The sequence below is a fragment of the Natator depressus genome, chromosome 12 (assembly GCF_965152275.1).
Source record: "Natator depressus isolate rNatDep1 chromosome 12, rNatDep2.hap1, whole genome shotgun sequence".
In the NCBI taxonomy this organism is placed as follows: Eukaryota; Metazoa; Chordata; order Testudines; family Cheloniidae; genus Natator; species Natator depressus.
Genome location: NC_134245.1, coordinates 728251 through 756049, shown reverse-complemented (window position 1 = coordinate 756049; position 27799 = coordinate 728251). Strand labels below are relative to the sequence as shown.

Below are 27799 nucleotides of genomic sequence, written 5' to 3'. Positions count from 1 at the left end.
ATGGACGCTTCTGCTTTGTTCCAGGTGAGGAGCCAGGCTGGGTGAAGAGGGGGCTGTGAACACTCTGGGCCCTGGCCCTTGACCAATGCTATGGGGGGCAGGTCCCCAGCCCAGGTGTCTGGTCTGAGCCACGTGAACCCCACTGACACAAGATGCTGCCACTTGGGTCCATGGTGCTCCATTGGGCGGGGCGGGGGGGGAGGCACCTCCCAGGGAGCCCAAGACAGTGGTTGGGGGGGGTCTCTTTGCTATGGAGTCTAGAAGGAGTTGGGGGCTGAAGGCATCATTGAGAAGGGGGAGTGTGGGCAGGGAGGTCCCTGGCTAACTGGCTCTCTCCTGCCTAACCCCACTCCTGGCGGGAGCAGGATGAGGCCCAGCAGCTCGCGTTCCTGCATGCCATCTGCCCCACGTGTCTCGCTGCACACCAGAGAGGGCAGGACACACTGGAGCCGCACTGCTGCAAGGTGGCTGTGGTGGAGAGGATTGTGGTGAGCGAGACACGGCGCCCGGCAGCTGGAGCCAGCTGGGGGATGGCTGGTGCTGGAGGGGCAGCGGAGGGCAGGGATTGCTGGGGTGAAGATAGGGGAGAAGAGAGGGGACAAATAGTGGGCAGGAATTGGAGGAATGGGAGGCAGGTGGGGGGATCCTGCTGGCTGGGTGGGGTGCTGGCTGTGTAATCTTCTCATTGGAAAGTGTCAGTGAGGCCCGAATCTCACACGCTCCTTTGTCTCCTTTGGGTTTCACAGGAGCTCATTGAGGAGCTTCCTGATGACTCTCCACCCGGCACCATCCTGGCCAACTGCCTGATTGCTGTGGGCAACCTCAGGTACCGAGACTCTGTTGCCAAGTTCCCCTCACCCCAGTGCTGCTCAGGTCCATGGCTGGGAGTCACTGTCCCTCCCACTCCCAGGTCACCTCCAGAGGGTGAGTCCTCTGGCAGAGGTGACAGGAAGGTTCACACGCTCCTGGCTGGGCTGTTCTTTTCATTCCAGTAACAGTGCAATGGCTTTTGGGAGAGGCTGACTCCCAGGATCAGATACAGGAGGGGCAGCAGGTCCAGGGAACAGGCGCTATTCCTGCCCTGCCACTGTCTGTCTGGGAAACCTTGGCCTTATCATTCCCTGGCTTGGTGCCTCAGTTTCCATTCTCGCCAGCCTCTGCCTATTTCCCTGCAGTTTCACGTCCGCGTTGGTGCCAGTCCCACCCCTGCACTACACAGTCTAATCCCGGCTCCTCTCTCTCTTGCCAGCACCATGACACCCGCCCTGGAGCCAGAGCTGGAGACCCACCTCCTTCGTGCTGCCCTTCATGCCGTGTTCACCCTGAGCATGGAGAAGGACCCCACCCAAGTCCAGGTAGATCATGCTAAAGTCATGGCTTGAAGAGCTAGTTGTCATCCTGCCACGAATCCTTGCTAATTGCCTGCAGTGGGATGTGAATGAGAGAGGCCAGGATATGTGTTTGGGGGTCTCACCACTGCTTCCCACAGACCCCTCTTCCTATCCTGTGGCAGGTGTAGCCCCAGTTTCCCTAACTCTGACCCATGACTCTCCCTTGCTTTGCAGGATCTGCATAGGGTCTTGCCAGACATCCTGGATGCCATGCTGGGGAATCTGCTGGCAGAGTCCCCAGGCACCAACAGGCTCCACTACATCTTGGAGGTGAGTGTGATGAGAGGGGTGGGGGCAATTTTACCTTAACTCTTAGATCCATTTTCCAGTCTGTCCTCCTAGCTGGGCCCGCAGTGGGCCATCCTTGGTCAGGGCAGTTAGTGCAATGCAGTGTCAGGCCCTTCCTCCTGGAAGGACAGAGGAAGGAGCTGGGACTTCAAGCCAGAGGTCTGCCTGGTTCTGTTCAGCACTAACCAAAGGGTCCCTGGCTGGCTTGGGGAGCGAGAGTCTGAACCCCTCCTGTGAGGTCCAGAAGACGGTCCTCAGAGAAGAGTCACAGGCTCGTTCCTAGAGAAACAGGAGGACCCCACACAATCAGCCCTTGTCTCCGAGGGGCCCTGAGATTCCTGGGGGGATTGTGCTCACACTCAGTCCCTTCACCCAACCAAGGACTTGAGAGCCAGGGAGGGGGAAGGGGTCTGTCTCTTTCCTGGTAAGCTGTTCAGGAATCAGGAGTTCAGGGAGGATGGGAGCAGCCCCAACACCGAGCATTGTCCCAATCTAGAGAGACAGTGACAAGTTGTGACCTGCAGGATACAACCATCATCCTGGGGCAACAATCCCCTTCGGAAGCTCTGCAATCAATGAATTAGATATTCCACCCCACACACAATGTCTCAGCCCCCTGGGGATGGGGAAGGGCTCATTAGCACAACACATGCACCTACCCATTGATCCTGAGCTGCCTCCTTTCCCCACAGCACATTAACTACTGGATCGTGTCCAGGGTGTCGCGAGAGAGAGCCAGGGCCATTAGGAGCAGCATGGCCCTGCTCAGATCCACCATCACCCTCCCTGCATTCGACGACAGTGGCCACTGACCCCAGGCTCCTGGCTCCAGGCGCAGGTGGGCTGGAGCAAGTCTGGCGAGTGAGGCAGCGGCACAGGAGCTAGCGAACAGAGCTGTAGACGAGGGGTTTGAGGGGGGGTTTGTCAGGGGAGTTTGTCTTGTGGTGCTTGTGTTTTGCTGTGGGGGGTGGGGTTTGTGTTTCCCAGATTAACAGGACTTAGGTGGGAAGGGTATGACTGATACAGAGGCAGCAGTGGGAGTGACCCATGTAGCGGAAGACACAAGGAGGATGACTGGATGTGGAAGCTGTGGTATGTCCATGATCCTGGAGGGGGGATCTGGTAAGAGTTTTGTCTGCGTGAAACGCTGTCTGCTCGAGCTGATGGAGGAAAAGATCCGAGGTTTGGAGATGCAGGTGGAAAGTCTGGTAGAGTTTAGGAAGGGGTTTGAGCAGATTATGGAGCAAAGACATGAGGTATCTGAAGGGAAAAGCTCAGACTTGCAGATGGAAGCAGGACTGGGGAATTCTGAGGGGAGACTTCTGGGTGAGGAAAGTGGTCAGTGGAAGCATGTGACTAAAAGAACCAGGCAGAGGAAAAGACGGGCTAGTGAAGGAGAAATAGAGCTTAAGAATAGGCATGCGAGTTGGAAAATGAAGAAGGGGCTCAGCAGGTAGTCACTGAAGGTGGAAGGGCAAGGAAGAAGAGAAGAGCGGCTAGTCCTATAGGAAAAGGGGAAGAGTTAATGGAGATTACACCAAATATGAGCCCCAGGAGGATACAGGGTGGGTTAAAGAGGATTACAAGGGAGAATAGGAATGGAAAGAACTTGCAGCCAGAGGGAACAGGAGATAGACTGGAGAATAGCACCGTCACTAGGAAAAGACAGGTCTATGTGATTGGGGACTCTTTACTGAGAAGAATAGATAGGCCTGTAACCAGAGCTGATCTGGAGAATAGGAGAGTGTGCTGTCTTCCAGGTGCTAAGATACGGGATGTAGACCTGAGGTTGAAAAGGATTCTAAAGGGAGCGGGAATGAATCCTCTAATTATCCTTCATGTGGGAACAAACGATACGGCTAGATTCTCGCTGGAAAGTATTAAAGGAGACTATGCTAGGCTGGGGAGGACGCTTAAGGAAATTGAGGCTCAGGTGATCTTTAGTGGGATTCTGCCTGTTCCTAGAGAAGGGCAACAAAGGTGTGACAAGATTATGACTATCAACAGATGGCTCAGGCAGTGGTGCTATAAGGAGGGCTTTGGGATGTATGGCCACTGGGAGGCATTCATGGATAGAGGACAGTTCTCTCAGGATGGACTTCATCTGAGTAGGGAAGGAAATAGACTTCTAGGATGGAGGCTGGCACAACTGATTAAGAGAGCTTTAAACTAGGAATTAGGGGGAGATGGTTGGGAGATGTCCAGGTAATCTCCACGCCAGAATTCAGCATTGAGAGGAAAGAAAATGAAGTAAGAGTGGATACAGCCATGGGTAGGAGGAAGGGCAGTGTAGATACAAGTCTTAAAGGTTATACTGGCTGTAGAATGACCGTGCCTCATTGGGTAAAGAACGTGAGCGAGGCCAAACAGCAAAAATGAAGATGTTTGTACACTAATGCGAGGAGCCTAGGTAACAAAATGGAGGAACTGGAGCTACTGGTGCAGGAAGTGAAACCAGATATTGTAGTGATAACAGAAACATGGTGGAATAGTAGTCATGACTGGACTACGGGTATTGAAGGGTATGTGCTGTTTAGGAAAGACCGAAATAAAGGTAAAGGTGGTGGAGTAGCACTGTATATCAATGATGAGATAGAAAGTAAAGAAATAAGAAGTGATGAAATGGATATGACAGAGTCTGTCTGGGCAAAAATTAAATTGGGGAAGAAAACTATTAGAGCCTCCCCTGGGATAGTGCTTGGGGTGTGCTATAGACCGCCGGGGTCTAATTTGGATATGGATAGAGCCCTTTTTAATGTTTTTAATAAAGTAAATACTCATGGAAACTGTGTGATCATGGGAGACTTTAACTTCCCAGATATAGACTGGAGGACGAGTGGTAGTAATAATAATAGGGCTCAGATGTTCCTAGATGCGATAGCTGATGGATTCCTTCATCAAGTAGTTGCTGAACCGACTAGAGGGGATGCCATTTTAGATTTGGTTTTGGTGAGTAGTGAGGACCTCATAGAAGAAATGGTTGTATGGGATAATCTTGGCTCAAGTGATCATGAGCTAATTCAATTCAAACTTAATGGAAGGATTAATAAAAATAAATCTGCAGCTAGGGTTTTTGATTTCAAAAGGGCTGACTTTCAAAAATTAAGGAAATTAGTTAGGGAAGTGGATTGGACTGAAGAATTTATGGATCTAAAGGTAGAAGAGGCCTGGGATTATTTTAAATCAAAGCTGCAGAAACTATCGGAAGCCTGCATCCCAAGTAAGGGGAAAAAAATCATAGGCAGGAGTTGTAGACCAAGCTGGATGAGCAAGCATCTCAGAGAGGTGATGAAGAAAAAGCAGAAAACATATAGGGAGTGGAAGAAGGGAGGGATCAGCAAAGAAAGCTACTTTATTGAGGTCAGAACATGTAGGGATAAAGTGAGACAGGCTAAAAGTCAAGTAGAGTTGGACCTTGCAAAGTGAATTAAAACCAATAGTAAAAGGGTCTATAGTCATATAAATAAGAAGAAAACAAAGAAAGAAGAAGTGGGACCGCTAAACACTGAGGATGGAGTGGAGGTCAAGGATAATCTAGGCATGGCTCAATATCTAAACAAATACTTTGCCTCCGTCTTTAATAAGACTAAAGACGATCTTAGGGACAATGGTAACATGACAAATGGGAATGAGGATATGGAGGTAGATATTACCATATCTGAGGTAGAAGCAAAACTCAAACAGCTTAATGGGACTAAATCGGGGGGCCCAGATAATCTTCATCCAAGAATATTAAAGGAATTGGCACAAGAAATTGCAAGCCCATTAGCAAATATTTTTAATGAATCTGTAAACTAAGGGGTTGTACCGTATGATTGGAGAATTGCTAACATAGTTCCTATTTTTAAGAAAGGGAAAAAAAGTGATCCGGGTAACTACAGGCCTGTTAGTTTGACATAGGTGGTATGCAAGGTCTTGGAAAAAATTTTGAAGGAGAAAGTAGTTAAGGACATTGAGGTCAATGGTAAATGGGACAAAATACAACATGGTTTTACAAAAGGTAGATCGTGCCAAACCAACCTGATCTCCTTCTTTGAGAAAGTAACAGATTTTTTAGACAAAGAAAACACAGTGGATCTAATTTACCTAGATTGTAGTAAAGCATTTGATGCTGTGCCACATGGGGAATTATTAATTAAATTGGATAAGATGGATTGGTGGCTAAGGAATTGGTTAAAGGGGAGACTACAACGGGTCCTACTGAAAGGTGAACTGTGAGGCTGGAGGGAGGTTACCAGTGGAGTTCCTCAAGGATCGGTTTTGGGACCAATTTTATTTAATCTTTTTATTACTGACCTTGGCACAAAAAGTGGGAGTGTGCTAATAAAGTTTGCGGATGATACAAAGCTGGGAGGTATTGCCAATTTAGAGAAGGACAGGGATACCCTACAGGAGGATCTGGATGACCTTGTAAACTGAAGTAATAGTAATAGGATGAAATTTAATAGTGAGAAGTGAAAGGTCATGCATTTAGGGATTAATAACAAGAATTTTAGCTATAAGCTAGGGACGCATCAATTAGACGTAACGGAGGAGGAAAAGGACCTTGGAGTATTGGTTGATCATAGGATGACTATGAGCTGCCAATGTGATATGGCTGTGAAAAAAGCTAATGCGGTCTTGGGATGCATCAGGAGAGGTATTTCCAGTAGGGATAAGGAGGTTTTAGTACCGTTATACAAGGCGCTGGTGAGACCTCACCTGGAATACTGTGTGCAGTTCTGGTCTCCCATGTTTAAGAAGGGTGAATTCAAACTGGAACAGGTACAGAGAAGGGCTACTAGGATGATCCGAGGAATGGAAAACTTGTCTTATGAAAGGAGACTCAGGGAGCTTGGCTTGTTTAGCCTAACTAAAAGAAGGTTGAGGGGAGATAGGATTGCTCTCTATAACTATATCAGAGGGATAAATACCAGAGAGGGAGAGGAATTATTTAAGCTCAGTACCAATGTGGACACAAGAACAAATGGATATAAACTGGCCACTAGGAAATTTAGACTAGAAATTAGACGATGGTTTTTAACCATCAGAGGAGTGAAGTTTTGGAATAGCCTTCCAAGGGAAGCAGTGGGGGTAACAGATCTATCTGGCTTTAAGATTAAACTCGATAAATTTATGGAGGAGATAGTATGATGGGATAACATGGTTTTGGTAATTAAATATTCATGGTAAATAGGCCCAATGGCCTGTGATGGGTTATTAGATGGGGTGAGATCCGAATTACTCAGGAAAGAATTTTCTGTAGAATCTGGCTGATGAATCTTGCCTAGAATTCAACTGTCACCAGATAGATCCGACTGAAGAGGTTTCAGACCTGAGGAGACTCTTACCTTCTCAAAAGGGACGTCTGTTTTCTATCAATAAATCTATGAAAGGAAAGGAGAAAACTCTACAGAGGTTCTCCCTGGTGCTCACGTACGTGACCCCTGATCCCCTCTCAGTCCTCATGGAGAGACTTCGAGAAGGAGACTCGCTGAAGTGAAGCCACAGGGGTCGCCGAGGTTTCCCTGGCCCCTCCCCGTCCTGCCTGGCTGATGTCAGCATCTGTCTGTGAGGTCACCACCTCCCCACCACCTTTGACCAATTGGCTGAGCTCCTGCAAAAGGCCTGTGTGATGTCACTGCCACCCCCCTCCCTTGCCGTGCTCATGTCCTGCCCCTGGCCAGGCACGCTGGAGGTTGGAGCTACTCCCTGGGGATCGCCCCACTCAATGGGTGTTCGTTCTAGGAACAGGGCAGGATTGACTTTTTGTGGGCCTGGCACCAAACATATTTGTGGGCCCCCCTGGGGAATGAAGAGGCCGGGGCAAGAGTACAGCGGGCAGGGTGGATTTGATTTAAATCACTCGTCAGGAAGATTCCATTTAATCATGGTTTTCTACATAAAAGTGCATTCTTGTTGGTTGTTATAACCTTAATACACATTCTTCACAACTCAGAGTTCGATGTAGGTTTCACTTTTAGAAGGGAAACACTGTACATTTTTAAACTGTGATTTATTTTGAAAACTTTTCAGATGAGTTTTACAGCTATATCACAACATGAATGCATGGGTTATTTCATTTACCAAAGGTAACTGACGCAGATATTTATGAAGTGATTGGGAGGTGAGCTCTCTCCAATTCAACAGGTTAATCATTAATATTTGGAGGATTTTCTTGCCAGGCTGTATTAGGAAGAGAACATCCCCAGATAGATATTTAAATTGCTTTATTTAACTAAAACAACAACGTGAAGTATTCTGGATATTATTCTTCAACAGCAAACATAATAGTTTAACAAAAAGCATATGTCCCTCTCTTCTCACATTTATCTCCAGACTTCTTTTCCTTGTCCAGATCTATTCTGCCCCCAACAATCTTCTATTCATTGAACTTTTTGAAACTTTTCACTTTTAAAGAGAGGTAAGGGGTTGACCCTGTGTCCACATATTTGCAGAGGGACAATAGAGTTGAGGTCTGTTATTTCTCACCTCTCTATATTATTTATTTATTTAAAACATTTTTGCTGTTAACAAGCACATTACCTCTGGAGACACAAATCCACAGTCTGAGAACTGCAAAACTAAGCATCTCTGATGTACCTTAATTAAAACAATCTTTAGATATTTTTTCCTCAAAAATCCAATTTAAATAAAAAAAATCAGATTATTTGATTTTTTTTAAAAAGTCATTGATTTTCATCCACCCTCAAAGTTGGGCATGGGGGGCGGGGGGAAGGATTGGTCCCCAGCTGGAGTGAGGCAGGGGACAGGGGCAAGATGAGCACAGTGGGACATGGGGGGAGGATTAGTCCCTGTTGACTGGAGCAAGGCAGGGGCTGAGGGCAAAAGCACAGTGGGGCAGGAGCTAGGATTGGTCCTTGAAGCAAGAAAGGGGCCAGGGGTAAACTGCAAGCACAGCAGGTCTGGGGAGGGGGTAAACAGGATCCCCCCCACTCCTGCCCACATAGAGTGTGTACCTACCTTCTCCCTGGTTCTAGCCCATTCTCTTCGTCTCACTCTGCACTGAGCTGAGGGTGGGGGTGCACTGAGCACAGGGCTGGGTGTGAAGGAGAAGGCTGGGGGTTGGGGTGCAGGGTCTGAACAGGAGGTAGAATGAAGGTTGGGGCAGGAGGTTGGGGGTGTGGAGCGCTTAAGTGGGGCAGCTCCCATTCGGTGCCAGGGGTGCGGGTTGGTATGTGAGGGGGAGGGTGCAAGAGCTCCAGTTTGGTGCTCAGGGTGGGGGTGGGGATGTGTGGGGGGTGCAGGAGTCTGAACTGGGGACTGGGTGTGTGTGAAGGCGGTGCAGGAATCAGGGCAGGGTGTGTGGGGGGGTGCAGGAGTCAGGGCAGAGGGCTGCGTGTGTGGGAGAGGGCTGCAGGGTCAGGGCTGGGGAGGTGCACTGGAGTTGTGGGGGTGCTCCCAGGCCCCTGCCCTGAGCAGTTCACAGGAGGGGGCTGGAGGGGTGCTGGAGGGGGGCTGGAGGGGGTATACCCCGATTCCACCCCCTACCTCAAGGCCCTGTCCCTGCCTCTTCTCCACGTCCCCCTCTCTCTGCCCGGCACACCGCGGACCGGGGGCAGGGGGCGGAGGTGGGGCGAGTCCGCAGCGAGCTGTGGGGCGAGGCGGGAGCTTGGCTGCCAGCGGCCTCGGAGCAGCAGGACTGAGCCCGGGGCGCAGCCCCACCAAGCTTCTCCCCTCCAGGGTAGAGTGGGGGTGGAGAAGAGTGGCTGGGCTGGGGCCCCCCTACCCCAGACTCCCCCGCCCCCCATCTCCAGCAGTCCGGCCGCCCCCCCCCCCTTTTTGGGGGGCTTGGGGCGACCCTGATTCGGGTGTGCCTGGGCCCACCCCATGCACACGCCTCTGAAGCTAGCATTAGTGTGTGATCCTTGAGAACCCCGGAGCTGTGCTGTCCCTGAGCAGTGTGAGCGGGAATTGTGCTTTTTCACACTGCTTGTGAACACACGGGGGTCCAGCTAGCCGGCTTTCAGCTCCCCCACTATAAAAAATGATCAAGCCCTTCCTGTACCACAAACCCAGGGCCTTGAAGGGACGGGTCAGCGCGGAGAATTCAGGGCTTGCCAACAGGGGGACACTCAGCAAAATGAATTTTGGTTAGTAGAAGGTGTGACTTGAAAGTGGATTAGTTAAATGGCATCGAACCCCTCACTAACCCCATCAAAGAACTGACCTTACATAGCGCATCAGAGCTCAAAGCTATTTCTTTATGTTTTTTGGGAGAAAGCTACATATTCCACAGTCCACACCCCTCTTCAAATGAGAGTTTTGGGGAGGTTGCAGAGAGGTTCCCTGTGCCTCTCTGGTGACTTGGCTTCTGGATTCTCCTGGTCTTTACCTTCTCCTGCTCCTGCAGTGTTGATTTTCTCTCCTTCACCATCCTGCAGCCTCCTCCTTCTCTTCCTGTTGAAATAGCAGCAGCAGTTGCTCTGGTACCTTAGACCTTGTCTACTTCCTGGAACAGTGGGGGCCGATCCCCATTGGCCTATATACAGCCCCACTGTGTAACCCAGATGTGGCTGCATCTTAGTACCAAGACACCAGGGGTCACGGCGCCAGTGGAGATGGTACACACAGGCCACTGCCCTATGTGGCCACCAGACGTCAGACTGTGCCCTGTTTAGCTGGCTACCACACTTTACTGCTCCAAGACGTGAGGTACACACAGGCTACACATGAGGTACACAAAACCTGTTCTCAAACTGGGCCCCAGGGGTCACTGCAGCACTGGCCGGGGGGACACATGCAGGGCACTGTCTCACGTGGCCACCAGGAGTCACTGCTGCAATGGTTGGGGGGGGATGATAAACAAGCCACGGCCTGAAGTGGCCACTACCACAACGGTGTGTGTCTGTCTGTTGTGGGAGGGAGATACCAAGAGGGCACTGCCACACCAGGCCACCACGGGGAGGTCACTGCTCCAATTAGTAGTGCCTCAATTGGCCAACAGGGGGCACTACCTCAGATGTGGGAGTGCAGGGAGAAGAGAAAATCAAAGACCTTTGCCTCACTTAGCCACCAGCAGTCACTACCCAAATAGGAGATGTCATAAAAATAAAGGGAAGGGTAAAATTCCTTTAAAATCCCTCCTGGCCAGAGGAAAAATCCTCTCACCTGTAAAGGGTTAAGAAGTTAAAGGTAACCTCACTGGCACCTGACCAAAATGACCAATGAGGAGACAAGAGACTCAAAAGCTGGGAGGAGGGGGAAAAAACAAAGGGTCTGTGTCTGTCTGTATGCTGCTTTTGCCAGGGACAGAACAGGAATGGAGTCTTAGAACTTTTAGTAAGTAATCTAGCTAGGTATGTGTTAGATTATGATTTCTTTAAATGACTGAGACAAGAACTGTTCTGAATAGAATGACTATTCCTGTCTGTGTGTCTTTTTTGTAACTTAAGCTTTTGCCTAGAGGGATTCTCTATGTTTTGAATCTAATTACCCTGTAAGGTACCTACCATCCTGATTTTAGAGAGGTGATTCCTTTACTTCTATTAAAAGTCTTCATGTAAGAAAACTGAATGCTTTTTCATTGCTCTAAGATCCAAGGGTTTGGGTCTGTGGTAACCTATGCAAATTGGTGAGGATTTTTACCAAATTTTCCCCAGGAAGTGTGGTGCAAGGGTTGGGAGGATTTTGGAGGAAAGACGTGTCCAAGCTATATTTACCAGTAAACACAGTTTAAGTTTGGTGGTGGCAGTGGAAATTCCAAGGGCAAAGGGTAAAATTAATTTGTACCTTGGGGAAGTTTTAACCTAAGCTAGTAAAAGTAAGCTTAGGAGGTTTTCATGCAGGTCCCCACATCCGTACCCTAGAGTTCAGAGTGGGGAAGGAACCTTGACATGGTGGCAGAGTGGTGGGATTAACCTGAAATCCTTTTGAGATCAATTTGAGATTTTTTGAACCAGAAAAAAAGATGTTAAAAAAGGAAATATTTTTTTTCCTTTGGGGCTGCTGGAAAGGAGGTCCAACTGAAAGCAGCTAGTTTTTTCTCTGCTTTGGGGACAGAGCAGAGACAAAACGGGATTATCTTTGTGAATTGCAGGTTTTCTTCGCCTCGAGGCAGAGTATTTAATCTCCTGCACGGAAATTCACAGTCTTCGCAAACCGGAGTTATTCTTTTCCCCCTAAAAGTAAACAGGGGGGTGTTCTACCCATTTGCCTGGAGACAAAAGTGGTAGGGGTTTTTTTTTAGGATTTTGATTTTTTTTTTACAAGGTGCACAGGTTTAAAAAGGAATTTTTGGGGGGGGGGGCTGCTGGTAAGCAGGTTTCCACGTAGTTGGAGGTTTTTTGCTTTGATTTGTGGAACAGAGCAGAGACAAAGGGAATTGTCTTTTTCTGTAGGCTGACAATCACTATCAGAGAATAGGTATCCTATTCCAGAACAGCAAAATTTTACAGCCAAGTTTTGTTTGTTTATTTCTAAACCTCGGGTGTAAAGTTAGTTAAAAACAGAGAGGTTAGGATGACAGAATCCACGGCTCAACAAAAGCTGGAATTAGCCAAATTTCAGGCTGAGGAAAAACAAAAAGAACATGAAAGACAAATAGAACTCATGCGGCTGGAGAAGGAGGTACAGGAGGCTGCCCACAGGAGAGAAATGGAGGCAAGGAAGCATGTGGAGGAGGAGAAGGAAAAAGAGAGGAAGCATGAACTGGAGATGGAGACGGTAAAGGCTCAGCAGAATATACCAACAAACCATAGCAATCCTTCCCCAGGTACCACTTCCCATCCCAGAAAGTTCCCCACCTACGAGGCAGGTGATGATACTGAGGCCTTCTTAGAAAATTTTGAAAGGGCATGCCTTGGGTACAGCATCTCTATCGACCAATACATGGTAGAGTTGAGGCCGAAGCTCAGGGGACCCTTAGCTCAGGTGGCGGCTGAGATGCCTAAAGAACACATGAAGAAGTATGAACTGTTTAAATCCAAGGCGAGAGTCAGAATGGGGACAACACCCGAGCATTCTCGCTGGAGGTTCAGAGCCCTAAGGTGGAAACCAGATGTGTCATTTACCCGACATGCCTACCACCTTGTGAAACATTGGGATGCCTGGATATCAGGAGCAAGTGTTGAATCTCCAGTAAATTTGCCCTTCCTAATGCAAATGGAACAATTCTTAGAGGGGGTTCCTGAGGAAATAAAAAGATACATCCTATATTGGGAAGCCCAAAACTGTAATCGAGGCAGGAGAGATTGGAGCCAGATGGGTGGAGGTGGCAGAGAAGAAGAAAACTGGTCGCAGTTGGAGCGGAGACCAGAAGGGAAAACCCCAGACCACCATATGAAAATTGTATCTGAAAATTACTCAATATGAGAAAGTCATTCGTAATCATGTATTCTGATCTATTTCTCATGGAACCATCCACCAAAACCCAAGTCTATTATCTCTTCGGCATTTATTAGAGATTTATCGTGAAAACTGCTAAAAATGAGAAAGTTATAACTGATCAATGCTAGAAATCAATGACAAATGGAATCATCCTCCAAAAGCCTTTCAGATTCGCTCCTTGGCATTTGGTAGATCTCAGTTCATGATTTGGTGGAAATTACTAAAAATGAGACAGTTCTTACTGATCAATGTTAGTAATTAATTACACATGGAATCATCCTCCGAAATCCCTTGATAATGAGCTCCTGATTTCGAATAAAATCGGTTAGTGAAAATTACTAGGAATGAGAAAATTCATTCCTCATCTGTCTTCTGATAAATTTCCCATGGAATCATCCACCAGAAAAGCAATTGCATTCTCTCTTGGTGCGTTGGAAGAGATTAGTTCATGCAAATTACTCAAAGTAAGAAAATCCTTATTTACAAGTACCTAGTGGTAAAGACTCCAGCAATCCAGATTCTCTCCTGGTGAGTTTGTAGAGATTGGTTCATGACAATTACTAAAAAATCAAACATTTATTACTGATCACTGCTAGTAATTAGTACCTTATGGAATCAATCTTGGAAGACCTTTTAGATCCTCTCCTGGTCATTTGGTAGAGATGGGTCGTGTAAATTGCTAAAAATGAGACATTCATTACTAATCAGAGGTAGCCCTTGATGTCTCATGCACTCTTCCTCGAAAAGTCATTCGGTTTCTCGTCTGATCATTTGGTAGAGATCTGTTCAAGGAAATTACTCATAATGAGACATACATTATTGACAAGTACTAGCGATCAATTTCTCCTCGAATGATTTGCCAAAATGCTTTTCGATTCTCTGCTGGTGATTTGGAAGAAATCGGTTCTTGAAATATACTAAAAATGAGAAGTTCATCTTTGAGCTGTGCAACGGATAAATTTGAGAGGGAATCTTCCTGAAAGCCCCGAGGATTCACTTCTCACGCTATGTTACAGATCAGTTCGTGAAAATTAATATCAGAAAGTTATTCCTCCTCAGGTCTCCTGATAGATTTCTCATGCAATCATGCACCAAAAAACAATTGTATTCTCTCTTCCTGATTTGATAAAGCTCGCTTCGTGAAAATTACTAAAAATGAGGAAATCATTCTTTACAAGTACTAGTGATAAAGACTCCAGCAATCATCTTCCAGCTGTCAAAGTCAGATTCAAGACTCACTGAATTTGTCAGACCACTCTGTTGATTAGCAAAACGCTTTGCCAATGCACCCAGATAGATGTGAGCCTCCTGCAAAAGCTCAAGCTAACTTATTTATATAGAGAAGCCAAAGCCCCTTTAACACAGGAGACAAAAGGAAGCTGAAACTGACAAATATACATACATATCATATTTGCATACTAAAGTTTACCAATCTCCTAGCTCAGTAGGAGCTCTAAGTTAATGGCTGCCTCTGTTGCTTAGCCAAAGGCCTTAGGCTAAGAACAGGGCCTCAGAGTGTCACAGTAAGAGAAGGCCCTTACACCGGCAGACAGTTATTTTGATTCTCTTTTGTACCTCTATTATTAGCCAAGTGATAAGAATACACCTAAATTCTTAGAGTATAGGCCTTTACAGACAGGCCTGAATATCTATATCCTAACACTCCATCCCTTTTTGAGTTTTGGTGGATGGTTCCATGAGAAATAGATCAGGATACCTGATTACGAATGACTTTCTCATCTGGAGTAATTTTCACGAACTGCTCTGTACCATATGACTAGAAGTGAATCCTCAGGGCTTTCAGAAAGATTCCTTCTCAAATTTATCTGTCACACACATCAAAGATGAATTTCTCATTTTTAGTACATTTCAGGAACTGATTTCTTCCTAGTCAACAGGAGCGAATTGAAATGTACTAAGGAGGATCATTATGTGAGGAATGAATGACTACCGCTAAGCCATTCAGAATTTCTCTTTTTTCGGAATTTTCGAGCCTCGATCTTTAACAAATCACCAGAAGCAAATCTGAAAGGATTTTGGAGGATAATTCCATATGGAGTTAATGACCAGCAGTGATCAGTAATAACTGTCCCAATTCTAGTAATTTTCATGAACCGATCTCTACCAAAGGATCAGGAGAGAATCTGAATGGCTTTTCGATGAAGAGTGCATGAGACCTCTATGGCTAGAGCTGATTAGTAATGAATGTCTCATTTTTAGTAATTTACACAAACTATTTCAACCAAACGACCAGGAGAGTATCTAAAAGATCTTTGGAGGATGATGCCATGAGGTACTAATTACTAGCAGTCATCCGTAATAAATGTTTGATTTTTTAGTAATTTTCATGAACCAATCTCTACAAACTCACCAGGAGAGAATCTGGATTGCTGGAGTCTTTACCACTAGGTACTTGTAAATCATGATTTTCTTACTTTGAGTAATTTCCACAAACCGATCTGTTCCAACGCACCGAGAGAGAATGCAATTGCTTTTCATAGAATCATAGAATCATAGAATATCAGGGTTGGAAGGGACCTCAGGAGGTCATCTAGTCCAACCCCCTGCTCAAAGCAGGACCAATCCCCAATCAAATCATCCCAGCCAAGGCTTTGTCAAGCCTGACCTTAAAAACTTCCAAGGAAGGAGATTCTACCACCTCCCTAGGTAACGCATTCCAGTGTTTCACCACCCTCCTGGTGAAAAAGTTTTTCCTAATATCCAACCGAAATCTCCCCAACTGCAACTTGAGACCATTACTCCTTGTCCTGTCATCTTCTACCACTGAGAATAGTCTAGAACCATCCTCTCTGGAACCACCTCTCAGGTAGTTGAAAGCAGCTATCAAATCCCCCCTCATTCTTCTCTTCTGCAGACTAAACAATCCCAGTTCCCTCAGCCTCTCCTCAGAAGTCATGTGTTCCAGACCCCTAATCATTTTTGTTGCCCTTCGCTGGACTCTCTCCAATTTATCCACATCCTTCTTGTAGTGTGGGGCCCAAAACTGGACACAGTACTCCAGATGAGGCCTCACCAATGTCAAATAGAGGGGAACGATCACGTCCCGCGATCTGCTCGCTATGCCCCTACTTATACATCCCAAAATGCCATTGGCCTTCTTGGCAACAAGGGCACACTGCTGACTCATATCCAGCTTCTCGTCCACTGTAACCCCTAGGTCCTTTTCCGCAGAACTGCTGACTAGCCATTCGGTCCCTAGTCTGTAGCTGTGCATTGGGTTCTTCCGTCCTAAGTGCAGGACCCTGCACTTATCCTTATTGAACCTCATCAGGTTTCTTTTGGCCCAATCCTCCAATTTTTCTAGGTCCCTCTGTATCCTATCTCTGCCCTCCAGCGTATCTACCACTCCTCCCAGTTTAGTATCATCCGCAAATTTGCTGAGAGTGCAATCCACACCATCCTCCAGATCATTTATGAAGATATTGAACAAAACTGGCCCCAGGACCGACCCCTGGGGCACTCCACTTGACACCGGCTGCCAACTAGACATGGAGCCATTGATCACTACCCGTTGAGCCTGACACTCTAGCCAACTTTCTACCCACCTTATAGTACATTCATCCAGCCCATACTTCTTTAACTTGCTGACAAGAATAGTGTGGGAGACCGTGTCAAAAGCTTTGCTAAAGTCAAGAAACAATACATCCACTGCTTTCCCTTCATCCACAGAATCAGTCATCTCATCATAGAAGGCAATCTGGTGGATGATTGCATGGAAAATTTATCAGAAGACAGATGAGGAATGAATTTTCTCATTCCTAGTAATTTTCACGAACCGATTTTATTCGAAATCACCAGGAGCTAATTATCAAAGGATTTCGGAGGATGATTCCATGTGTAATTAATTACTAACATTGATCAGTAAGAACTGTCTCATTTTGAGTAATTTCCACCAAATCATGAACTGAGATCTACCAAATGACAAGGAGCGAATGTGAAAGGCTTTTGGAGGATGATTCCATTTGTCATTGATTTCTAGCATTGATCAGTTATCACTTTCTCATTTTTAGCAATTTTCACCATAAATCTCTTCCAAATGCCGAAGAGATAAGAGACTTGGTTTTTGGTGGATGGTTCCATGAGAAATAGATCAGGATACCTGATTACGAATGACTTTCTCATCTGGAGTAATTTTCACGAACTGCTCTGTACCATATGACTAGAAGTGAATCCTCGGGGCTTTCATGAAGATTCCCTCTCAAATTTATCTGTCGCACACATCAAAGATGAATTTCTCATTTTTCGTACATTTCAGGAACTGATTTCTTCCTAGTCAACAGGAGCGAATTGGAAAGTACTAAGGAGGATCATTATGTGAGGAATGAATGACTACCACTAAGCCGTTAAGAATTTCTCTTTTTTCGGAATTTTTGAGCCTCGATCTCTAACAAATCACCAGAAGCAAATCTGAAAGGATTTTGGAGGATAATTCCATATGGAGTTAATGACTAGCAGTGATCAGTAATAACTGTCTCAATTTTAGTAATTTTCATGAACCGATCTCTACCAAAGGATCAGGAGAGAATCTGAATGGCTTTTCGATGAAGAGTGCATGAGACCTCTATGGCTAGAGCTGATTAGTAATGAATGTCTCATTTTTAGTAATTTACACAAACTATTTCAACCAAATGACGAGGAGAGTATCTTAAAGGTCTTTGGAGGATGATGCCATGAGGTACTAATTACTAGCAGTCATCAGTAATAAATGTTTGATTTTTTAGTAATTTTCATGAACCAGTCTCTACAAACTCACCAGGAGAACATCTGGATTGCTGGAGTCTTTACCACTAGGTACCTGTAAATCATGAGTTTCTTACTTTGAGTAATTTGCACGAACCGATCTGTTCCAACGCACCGAGAGAAAATGCAATTCCTTTTCTTGTGGATGATTCCATGGGAAATTTATCAGAAGACGGGTGAGGAATGAATTTTCTCATTCCTAGTAATTTTCACGAACCGATTTTATTCGAAATCACCAGGAGCTAATTATCAAAGGATTTCGGAGGATGATTCCATGTGTAATTAATTCCTAACATTGATCAGTAAGAACTGTCTCCTTTTTTGTAATTTCCACCAAATCATGAACTGAGATCTACCAAATGACAAGGAGCGAATGTGAAAGGCTTTTGGAGGATGATTCCATTTGTAATTGATTTATAGCATTGATCAGTTATCACTTTCTCATTTTTAGCAGTTTTCACCATAATTATCTACCACATGCCGAAGAGATAAGAGACTTGGGTTTTGGTGGATGGTTCCATGAGAAATAGATCAGGATACCTGATTACGAATGACTTTCTCATCTGGAGTAATTTTCACGAACTGCTCTGTACCATATGACGAGAAGTGAATCCTCGGGGCTTTCAGGAAGATTCCTTCTCAAATTTATCTGTCGCACACATCAAAGGTGAATTTCTCATTTTGAGTATATTTCAGGAACCGATTTCTTCCAAGTCAACAGGAGCGAATTGGAATGGACTAAGGAGGATCATTATGTGAGGAATGAATGACTACCACTAAGCTGTTAAGAATTTCTCTTTTTTCGGAATTTTTGAGCCTCGATCTTTAACAAATCACCAGAAGCAAATCTGAAAGGATTTTGGAGGATAATTCCATATGGAGTTAATGACCAGCAGTGATCAGTAATAACTGTCCCAATTCTAGTAATCTTCATGAACCGATCTCTACCAAAGGATCAGGAGAGAATCCGAATGGCTTTTCAATGAAGAGTGCATGAGACATCTATGGCTACAGCTGATTAGTAATGAATGTCTCATTTTTAGTAATTTACACAAACTATTTCAACCAAATGACCAGGAGAGTATCTAAAAGATCTTTGGAGGATGATGCCATGAGGTACAAATTACTAGCAGTCATCAGTAATAAATGTTTGATTTTTTAATAATTTTCATGAACTAATCTCTACAAACTCACCAGGAGAGATCTGGATTGCTGGAGTCTTTACCACTGGGTACTTCTAAATAATGATTTTCTTACTTTGAGTAATTTGCATGAACCGATCTGTTCCAACGCACCGAGAGAGAATTCAATTGCTTTCTGGTGGATGATTGCATGGGAAATTTATCAGAAGACGGATGAGGAATGAATTTTCTCATTCCTAGTCATTTTCACGAACCGATTTTATTCGAAATCACCAGGAGCTAATTATCAAAGGATTTCGGAGGATGATTCCATGTGTAATTGATTACTACCATGGATCAGTAATAAAAGTCTTATTTTTAGTAATTTCCACCAAATCATGAACTCATAGCTACCAAAACACAAGGAGCAAATCTGAAAGGCTTTTGGAGGATGATTCCATTTGTGATTCATTTATAGCAAGGATCAGTTATAACTTTCTCATTTTTAGGAATTTTCACAATAAATCTCTACCAAATGCCGAAGAGATAAGAGACTTGGTTTTTGGTGGATGGTTCCATGAGACATAGATCAGGATACCTGATTATGAATGACTTTCTAATCTGGAGTAATTTTCACGTACTGCTCTGCACCGTATGACGAGAAGTGAATCCTCGGGGCTTTCAGGAAGATTCCCTCTCAAATTTATCTGTCGCACAGCTCAAAGATGAATTTCTCATTTTTAGTATATTTCAAGAACCGATTTCTTCCAAATCACCAGCAGAGAATCAAAAAGCATTTTGGCGAATCATTCGGGGAGAAATTGATCACTAGTACTTGTCAATAATGTATGTCTCATTAGGAGTAATTTTCTTGAACAGATCTCTTCCAAATGATCAGGTGAGAATCCGACTGGCTTTTCGAGGAAGAGTGCATGAGACATCAACGGCTATATCTGATTAGTAATGAATGTCTCATTTTTAGCAATTTACACTACCCATCTCTACCAAATGACCAGGAGAGTATCTAAAAGATCTTTGGAGGATGATTCCATGAGGTACTAATTACTTGCACTTTTCAGGTATAACTGGCTCCTCTGTAGTGAGTTTCACTGACCGATATTCACCAAATCCTCAGGCGAGAATCCTTATGGCTTTCTCGGATGACTCCATGAGAAATTTATTAGAAGCCCTGAGAACGCATTACTTTCTCATTGTTCAGTAAATTTCAGGAATGGAGCTGCAGCTTTGACTGGAAGTGAATCCTATGGGCTCTCTAGACGATTCCTTGAGAAAGTTATTGGTCGCACACATCGATGATAATTTCTCATATTTAGAAATTTTCACGAACGGATTACTTCCACATCATCCTCAGAGACTGGAAAAGAGTGTTGTGTGAAAGGAGAATAAATTGCATTGAAATTATAATTCATTAAAGAAATGCTGTTTGAAGGGTTTGTTGAAATATAGCTGTCAGGAAGAGAAACATTAAGGAGTGTGAATCAATGGGTCCTCAACCTAATTAACTTAGAGCTCCTACTGAGCTAGGAGATTGGTAAACGTTCGTGTGCAAATAAGATATGTATGTATATTTCTCAGTTTCCGCGTCCTTTTGTCTCCTATGTTAAACTGAGGAAGTATCCGAGCGTGTGTTTGCCTGGAGGGCAGTGAGAGAGCCTGAGTGAGTGTCTGATTGGCTGCTAGCCTGCAGGGGGCGGGCATTAGGGTGTCTGTCTGTTTGCGTCAGGGAAGCCTGGCTGTTTAAAAATAGCCAGAGCCTCGCGAACCAGCTGAGCGGCAGCGAACCAGCTGAGCAGCGGGGACAGCAGAGCAGCTCACAGCAGGAGTTTGCCTGGGAGTTCGCCTGGAGTGAGCCCAGTGAGGCTTACATCTTGCAAACGTCTCTGAGGAAGCTCATAGTAGGTAGGTGATATGGAAGGGGGGGGGTTCAGCTGTTGTGACCTGCACTGGATGTGCCATGTTTGTCTTTCTTCCACAGGACAGAAGCGGCTTTGTCTGTACAAAGTGCAAGCTGGTCTCCATATTGGAAGAGAAGATTGAAGGTCTGGAACAACAGATAACGACCCTGCGTTGTATACGAGAAACTGAGGATTTTCTGGACAAAACACAGGATAGGCTTCTAGGGGCACAAAGCTCTAAAGATATAGAGCAGGTTGCACAGAGGAGCCAAGAGGCCAGTGAAGAAGCTTTGCAACATGTGACCTCCAGAAGAGGTAAGCGGAATGTCCGGGTTCCAGTAACACAGACACAGGTAACCAACCGCTTTCATGTTCTCTCCACAGGTATCATTGCGGAGAGTGGACCAGATGATATGTCTGGGGGGAGAAAGCAGAAGGAGACTCCGCTGGTTGGAAGGCATGAGATGCGATGTCCTGAGGTTGGGGGTTCCACGACCACCACTCCCAAGAGGAGAAGGCGGGTGGTGGTGGTCGGGGACTCTCTCCTCCGGGGGACTGAGTCATCTATCTGCCGCCCTGACCGGGAAAACCGAGAAGTCTGCTGCTTGCCAGGGGCTAAGATTCGCGATGTGACGGAGAGACTGCCGAGACTCATCAAGCCCTCGGATCGCTACCCCTTCCTGCTTCTCCACGTGGGCACCAATGATACTGCCAAGAATGACCTTGAGCGGATCACTGCGGACTACGTGGGTCTGGGAAGAAGGATAAAGGAGTTTGAGGCGCAAGTGGTGTTCTCGTCCATCCTCCCCGTGGAAGGAAAAGGCCTGGGTAGGGACCGTCGAATCGTGGAAGTCAACGAATGGCTACGCAGGTGGTCTCGGAGAGAAGGCTTTGGATTCTTTGACCATGGGATGGTGTTCCATGAAGGAGGAGTGCTGGGCAGAGACGGGCTCCATCTTACGAAGAGAGGGAAGAGCATCTTTGCCAGCAGGCTGGCTAACCTAGTGAGGAGGGCTTTAAACTAGGTTCACCGGGGGAAGGAGACCAAAGCCCTGAGGTAAGTGGGAAAGCGGGATACCGGGAGGAAGCACAGGCAGGAATGTCTGCGAGGGGAGGGCTCCTGCCTCATACTGGGAATGAGGGGCGATCAACAGGTTATCTCAAGTGCTTATATACAAATGCACAAAGCCTTGGAAACAAGCAGGGAGAACTGGAGGTCCTGGTGATGTCAAGGAACTATGACGTGATTGGAATAACAGAGACTTGGTGGGATAACTCACATGACTGGAGTACAGTCATGGATGGTTATAAACTGTTCAGGAAGGACAGGCAGGGCAGAAAAGGTGGGGGAGTAGCACTGTATGTAAGGGAGCAGTATGACTGTTCAGAGCTCCGGTACGAAACTGTGGAAAAACCTGAGTGTCTCTGGATTAAGTTTAGAAGTGTGTGCAACAAGAGTGATGTAGTGGTGGGAGTCTGCTATAGACCACCGGACCAGGGGGATGAGGTGGATGAGGCTTTCTTCCGGCAACTCACGGAAGCTACTAGATCGCATGCCCTGATTCTCATGGGTGACTTTAATTTTCCTGATATCTGCTGGGAGAGCAATACAGCGGTGCATAGACAATCCAGGAAGTTTTTGGAAAGGGTAGGGGACAATTTCCTGGCGCAAGTGCTAGGGGAGCCAACTAGGGGGGGTGCTTTTCTTGACCTGCTGCTCACAAACCGGGTAGAATTAGTGGGGGAAGCAAAAGTGGATGGGAATCTGGGAGGCAGTGACCATGAGTTGGTTGAGTTCAGGATCCTGACGCAGGGAAGAAAGGTAAGCAGCAGGATACGGACCCTGGACTTCAGGAAAGCAGACTTCGACTCCCTCAGGGAACAGATGGCCAGGATCCCCTGGGGGACTAACATGAAGGGGAAGGGAGTCCAGGAGAGCTGGCTGTATTTCAAGGAATCCCTGTTGAGGTTACAGGGACAAACCATCCCGATGAGTCGAAAGAATAGTAAATATGGCAGGCGACCAGCTTGGCTTAATGGTGAAATCCTAGCGGATCTTAAACATAAAAAAGAAGCTTACAAGAAGTGGAAGGTTGGACATATGACCAGGGAAGAGTATAAAAATATTGCTCGGGCATGTAGGAAAGATATCAGGAAGGCCAAATCGCACCTGGAGCTGCAGCTAGCAAGAGATGTCAAGAGTAACAAGAAGGGTTTCTTCAGGTATGTTGGCAACAAGGAGAAAGCCAAGGAAAGTGTGGGCCCCTTACTGAATGAGGGAGGCAACCTAGTGACAGAGGATGTGGAAAAAGCTAATGTACTCAATGCTTTTTTTGCCTCTGTTTTCACTAACAAGGTCAGCTCCCAGACTGCTGCGCTGGGCATCACAGAATGGGGAAGAGATGGCCAGCCCTCTGTGGAGATAGAGGTGGTTAGGGACTATTTAGAAAAGCTGGACGTGCACAAGTCCATGGGGCCGGACGAGTTGCATCCGAGAGTGCTGAAGGAATTGGCGGCTGTGATTGCAGAGCCCTTGGCCATTATCTTTGAAAACTCGTGGCGAACGGGGGAAAAAGGCTAATGTAGTGCCAATCTTTAAAAAAGGGAAGAAGGAGGATCCTGGGAACTACAGGCCAGTCAGCCTCACCTCAGTCCCTGGAAAAATCATGGAGCAGGTCCTCAAAGAATCAATCCTGAAGCACTTACATGAGAGGAAAGTGATCAGGAACAGTCAGCATGGATTCACCAAGGGAAGGTCATGCCTGACTAATCTAATCGCCTTTGATGATGAGATTACTGGTTCTGTGGATGAAGGGAAAGCAGTGGATGTATTGTTTCTTGACTTTAGCAAAGCTTTTGACACGGTCTCCCACAGTATTCTTGTCAGCAAGTTAAGGAAGTATGGGCTGGATGAATGCACTATAAGGTGGGTAGAAAGCTGGCTAGATTGTCGGGCTCAACGGGTAGTGATTAATGGCTCCATGTCTAGTTGGCAGCCGGTGTCAAGTGGAGTGCCCCAGGGGTCGGTCCTGGGGCCGGTTTTGTTCAATATCTTCATAAATGATCTGGAGGATGGTGTGGATTGCACTCTCAGCAAATTTGCAGATGATACTAAACTGGGAGGAGTGGTAGATACGCTGGAGGGGAGGGATAGGATACAGAAGGACCTAGACAAATTGGAGGATTGGGCCAAAAGAAATCTGATGAGGTTCAATAAGGATAAGTGCAGGGTCCTGCACTTAGGATGGAAGAATCCAATGCACCGCTACAGACTAGGGACCGAATGGCTAGGCAGCAGTTCTGCGGAAAAGGACCTAGGGGTGACAGTGGACGAGAAGCTGGATATGAGTCAACAGTGTGCCCTTGTTGCCAAGAAGGCCAATGGCATTTTGGGATTTATAAGTAGGGGCATAGCGAGCAGATCGAGGGACGTGATCGTTCCCCTCTATTCAACACTGGTGAGGCCTCATCTGGAGTATTGTGTCCAGTTTTGGGCCCCACACTACAAGAATGATGTGGATAAATTGGAGAGAGTCCAGCGAAGGGCAACAAAAATGATTAGGGGTCTAGAGCACATGACTTATGAAGAGAGGCTGAGGGAGCTGGGATTGTTTAGTCTGCAGAAGAGAAGAATGAGGGGGGATTTGATAGCTGCTTTCAACTACCTGAAAGGGGGTTCCAAAGAGGATGGCTCTAGACTGTTCTCAATGGTAGCAGATGACAGAACGAGGAGTAATGGTCTCAAGTTGCAATGGGGGAGGTTTAGATTGGATATTAGGAAAAACTTTTTCACTAAGAGGGTGGTGAAACACTGGAATGCGTTACCTAGGGAGGTGGTAGAATCTCCTTCCTTAGAGGTTTTTAAGGTCAGGCTTGACAAAGCCCTGGCTGGGATGATTTAACTGGGAATTGGTCCTGCTTCAAGCAGGGGGTTGGACTAGATGACCTTCTGGGGTCCCTTCCAACCCTGATATTCTATGATTCTATGATTCTATGATTGGCTTTGGCTTATCTATATAAATAAGTTAGCTTGAGTTTTGCAGGAGGCTCACATCTGTCTGGGTGCATTGGCAATGCGTTTTGCTAATAAACAGAGTGGTCTGACAAATTCAGTGAGTCTTGAATCTGACTTTGACAACTGGAAGATGATTGCTGGAGTCTTTATCACTAGTACTTGTTAAGAATGATTTCCTCATTTTTAGTAATTTTCACAAAGCGAGCTTTACCAAATCCTGAAGAGAGAATACAATTGTTTTTTGGTGCATGATTGCATGAGAAATCTATCAGGAGACCTGAGGAGGAATAACTTTCTGATATTAATTTTCACGAACTGATCTGTAACATAGCGTGAGAAGTGAATCCTCGGGGCTTTCAGGAAGATTCCCTCTCATATTTATCTATGACACAGCTCAAAGATGAATTTCTCTATTTTAGTATATTTCAAGAACCGATTTCTTCCAAATCACCAGCAGGGAATCGAAAAGCGTTTTGGCGAATCATTCAAGGAGAAATTGATCACTAGTACTTTCAATAATGTATGTCTCATTAGGAGTAATTTTCTTGAACAGAAATCTACCAAATGATCAGGCGAGAATCCGAATGGCTTTTCGAGGAAGAGTGCATGAGACATCAACGGCTACATCTGATTAGTAATGAATGTCTCATTTTACACTACCCATCTATCTGTGTGTCGTGTTCTGTGTGTGTGTGTCGGTGTCATGTTGTGTGTGTGTGTGTGTCAGTGTCGTCTGTCGTGTTTTGTGTGTGTGATGTTTTGTGTGTGTTGTCTTGGGTGGCCACACAGGGTAATGCACAAAGCATTCCCCTCATGGAGGAAGAGTGACACGACGTGGCCACTCAGGGTAATGCACAAATCATTTCCCTCCTGGACCAACAGTGACAGTGGGTGGCCAATTCAGGTCGTGCTCAAATCATTTCCCTCATGGAGCAACAGTGACACCGGGCGGCCCCTTGGAGTAATACACAAAGCATTTCCTCACGGAGCACCCGTTGCACAAACTGAGTTTAATAATAATAATAAACAAAAAATAGTTTCACTAGAAAAGGTAGATTTTCAGTGATTATAAGGGATAGCAAACAGAAGAAGGCAGATTACTCAGCAAATACAAATACACACGCATACTAAGCCTAAGATCTTAAAGAGACTGGATTCAAGAAGTAATTTCCCATCCTAAATGTCTTTCGGCAACTTGAAGAGTTTCTGTAGCTTAGACTTCCCGTTGTTTCTCTTTACAGACTAGACTCCTGTCTTAGTCTGGACTTCCCCCTTCTCATTTCCTTTGTCTCTTCAGGTACTTTCAGCAGCCTTTCTACTGCCCTGCATGACTTTCGTCCGCTCCGACTTCTCCATGGCTCCCGAGACCTCACCTGTGGGAATGCACACCTACCCGTGTCCTGTGAAGGGACACGGCACGAGGAGAGCAGAGGAGAGAAGAGAAAGAGAGAGTTGGCGAACACACGAGAGAAGACAGAGAAACATGAGAGCAGGGCGAGCAACTCACCACCTGGAGTCATCCTCTTGGATCCAACCTTCAGCTGCGGAGAAGACACCGTTCCTGACCAGAGAAACGAGCAGCCTCTGAAAATGGGACCTTTTCTCCCTCGTAACCACAACTGATCAGGAACCTTTTCCTACAAACCGAACCCTAATTTACGGGGCTTCCCTACCTGGACTCAGGTGGGGTGTGAGCAGAGTCCTCACCAAACCAGACACTTACCTCATCGAGACTGGCGATTGCTCGGCTCCCAGATGGAGGCCTCTTGCCTGGCATCACCAACGGTCACAGGCTCGCTGCTCTCACTCACTTTCCATCGCAAGAGGGCAGTAGACTCTGAGGCTTGACTTCTTTTTCCTTGGTACTAAACCCAGCACAAGGGGAAAAAAACAAGTAAGTTACCATCTCAGTCGGCAACGTCTCGTAGGCTCCTCTGTTTGCCTCTCCCACACGGCGGGGATCCGCCCTCCACTCTCCTCCCATTACACCTTGAGCATCACAACCAAAAAGCCCCTTTTCTAACGGCACCCCACAGAGTCACTCTGCTCAGGAGACTCTGGCCCCTCCCCAGGCTTAACCCCCCCGAGCCCCGTCCCCGGCGAGGACGCCCACGGCCGGTGAGGAGGACGACAGCGAGTGCGGAGGAGGAACTGGAAGCACTGACCTCGCAGCCAGGTCTGCAGAGGGCAGAGAGCGGAGGCCTGGTTCTGCCTCCTTGGAAAGAGGCCCAAGCGGCTCAGGCCCCCTCCTGCCGTGTTCCCCTCCGGCGAGAGCTCCGGCACCATTCCTCGCCAGAGCCGCTGCGAGAGCCGAGCCGGAGCCCTCGCTCCCCAGCGCTCGACGGGGGCTGGGAATCTCGCCCTCGGCCCTGCCGCCCTCTTCCCTCCCGTCCACACCGGCCCCACGCGCCGCCCAGAGACCGACTTCACCCCGCCCGTCCCCGCTCCGCTCTCGCACCCGCTGGGGGTTGTCTCGAGGGTTGTGATTTCGGTGTCGTGTCGTCTGCCGTCTTGTGTGTGTGTCGGTGTCGTGTGTGATGTCAGTGTTGTGTTGTGTGCCGTTTTGTGTGTCGTGTGACATGTAGTATGTCATGTCGTGGGCGTGTGAGACGTCGTGTGTCTTGTGTGTGTGTGTCAGTCGTCGTCTGTGGTGTGCGTCGGTGTTGTGTGTGTCAGTGTCGTGTGTTGGTGTGTGTGTGGTCTGTGTGTGTCGGTGTGTGTGCGTGTGACGTCATGTGTGAGAGACGTGTGTTGGCGTGTGTGTTTGTGACGGCATGTGTGAGAGACGTGTGTCAGCATGTGTGTGTGGTCTGTGTGTGTCGGCGTGTGTGTGTGTGACGTCGTGTGTGAGAGACATCGTGTGTAGGCGTGTGTGTGTGTGTCGGCATGTGTGTGTGTGTCGGCATGTGAGAGACGTCGTGTGTGTGTGTGTTGGCGTGTGAGAGACGTCATGTGTTGGCGTGTGTGTGTGTTGGCATG

At 46.6% G+C, this 27799-nt stretch overlaps 1 protein-coding gene across 1 annotated transcript; it reads left to right on the top strand.

The window, feature by feature from the left end:
- LOC141996379 (maestro heat-like repeat-containing protein family member 7) lies at positions 1-26898 on the top strand. Its single transcript, XM_074968303.1, has 7 exons — positions 1-24; positions 366-488; positions 747-826; positions 1250-1355; positions 1566-1661; positions 2372-2517; positions 26118-26898. The coding sequence occupies exons 1-6, from the start codon at positions 1-3 to the stop codon at positions 2489-2491; spliced, it is 549 nt and encodes a 182-aa protein (XP_074824404.1). The 3' UTR covers positions 2492-2517; positions 26118-26898.
- The last annotated feature ends 901 nt before the right edge of the window (positions 26899-27799 follow it).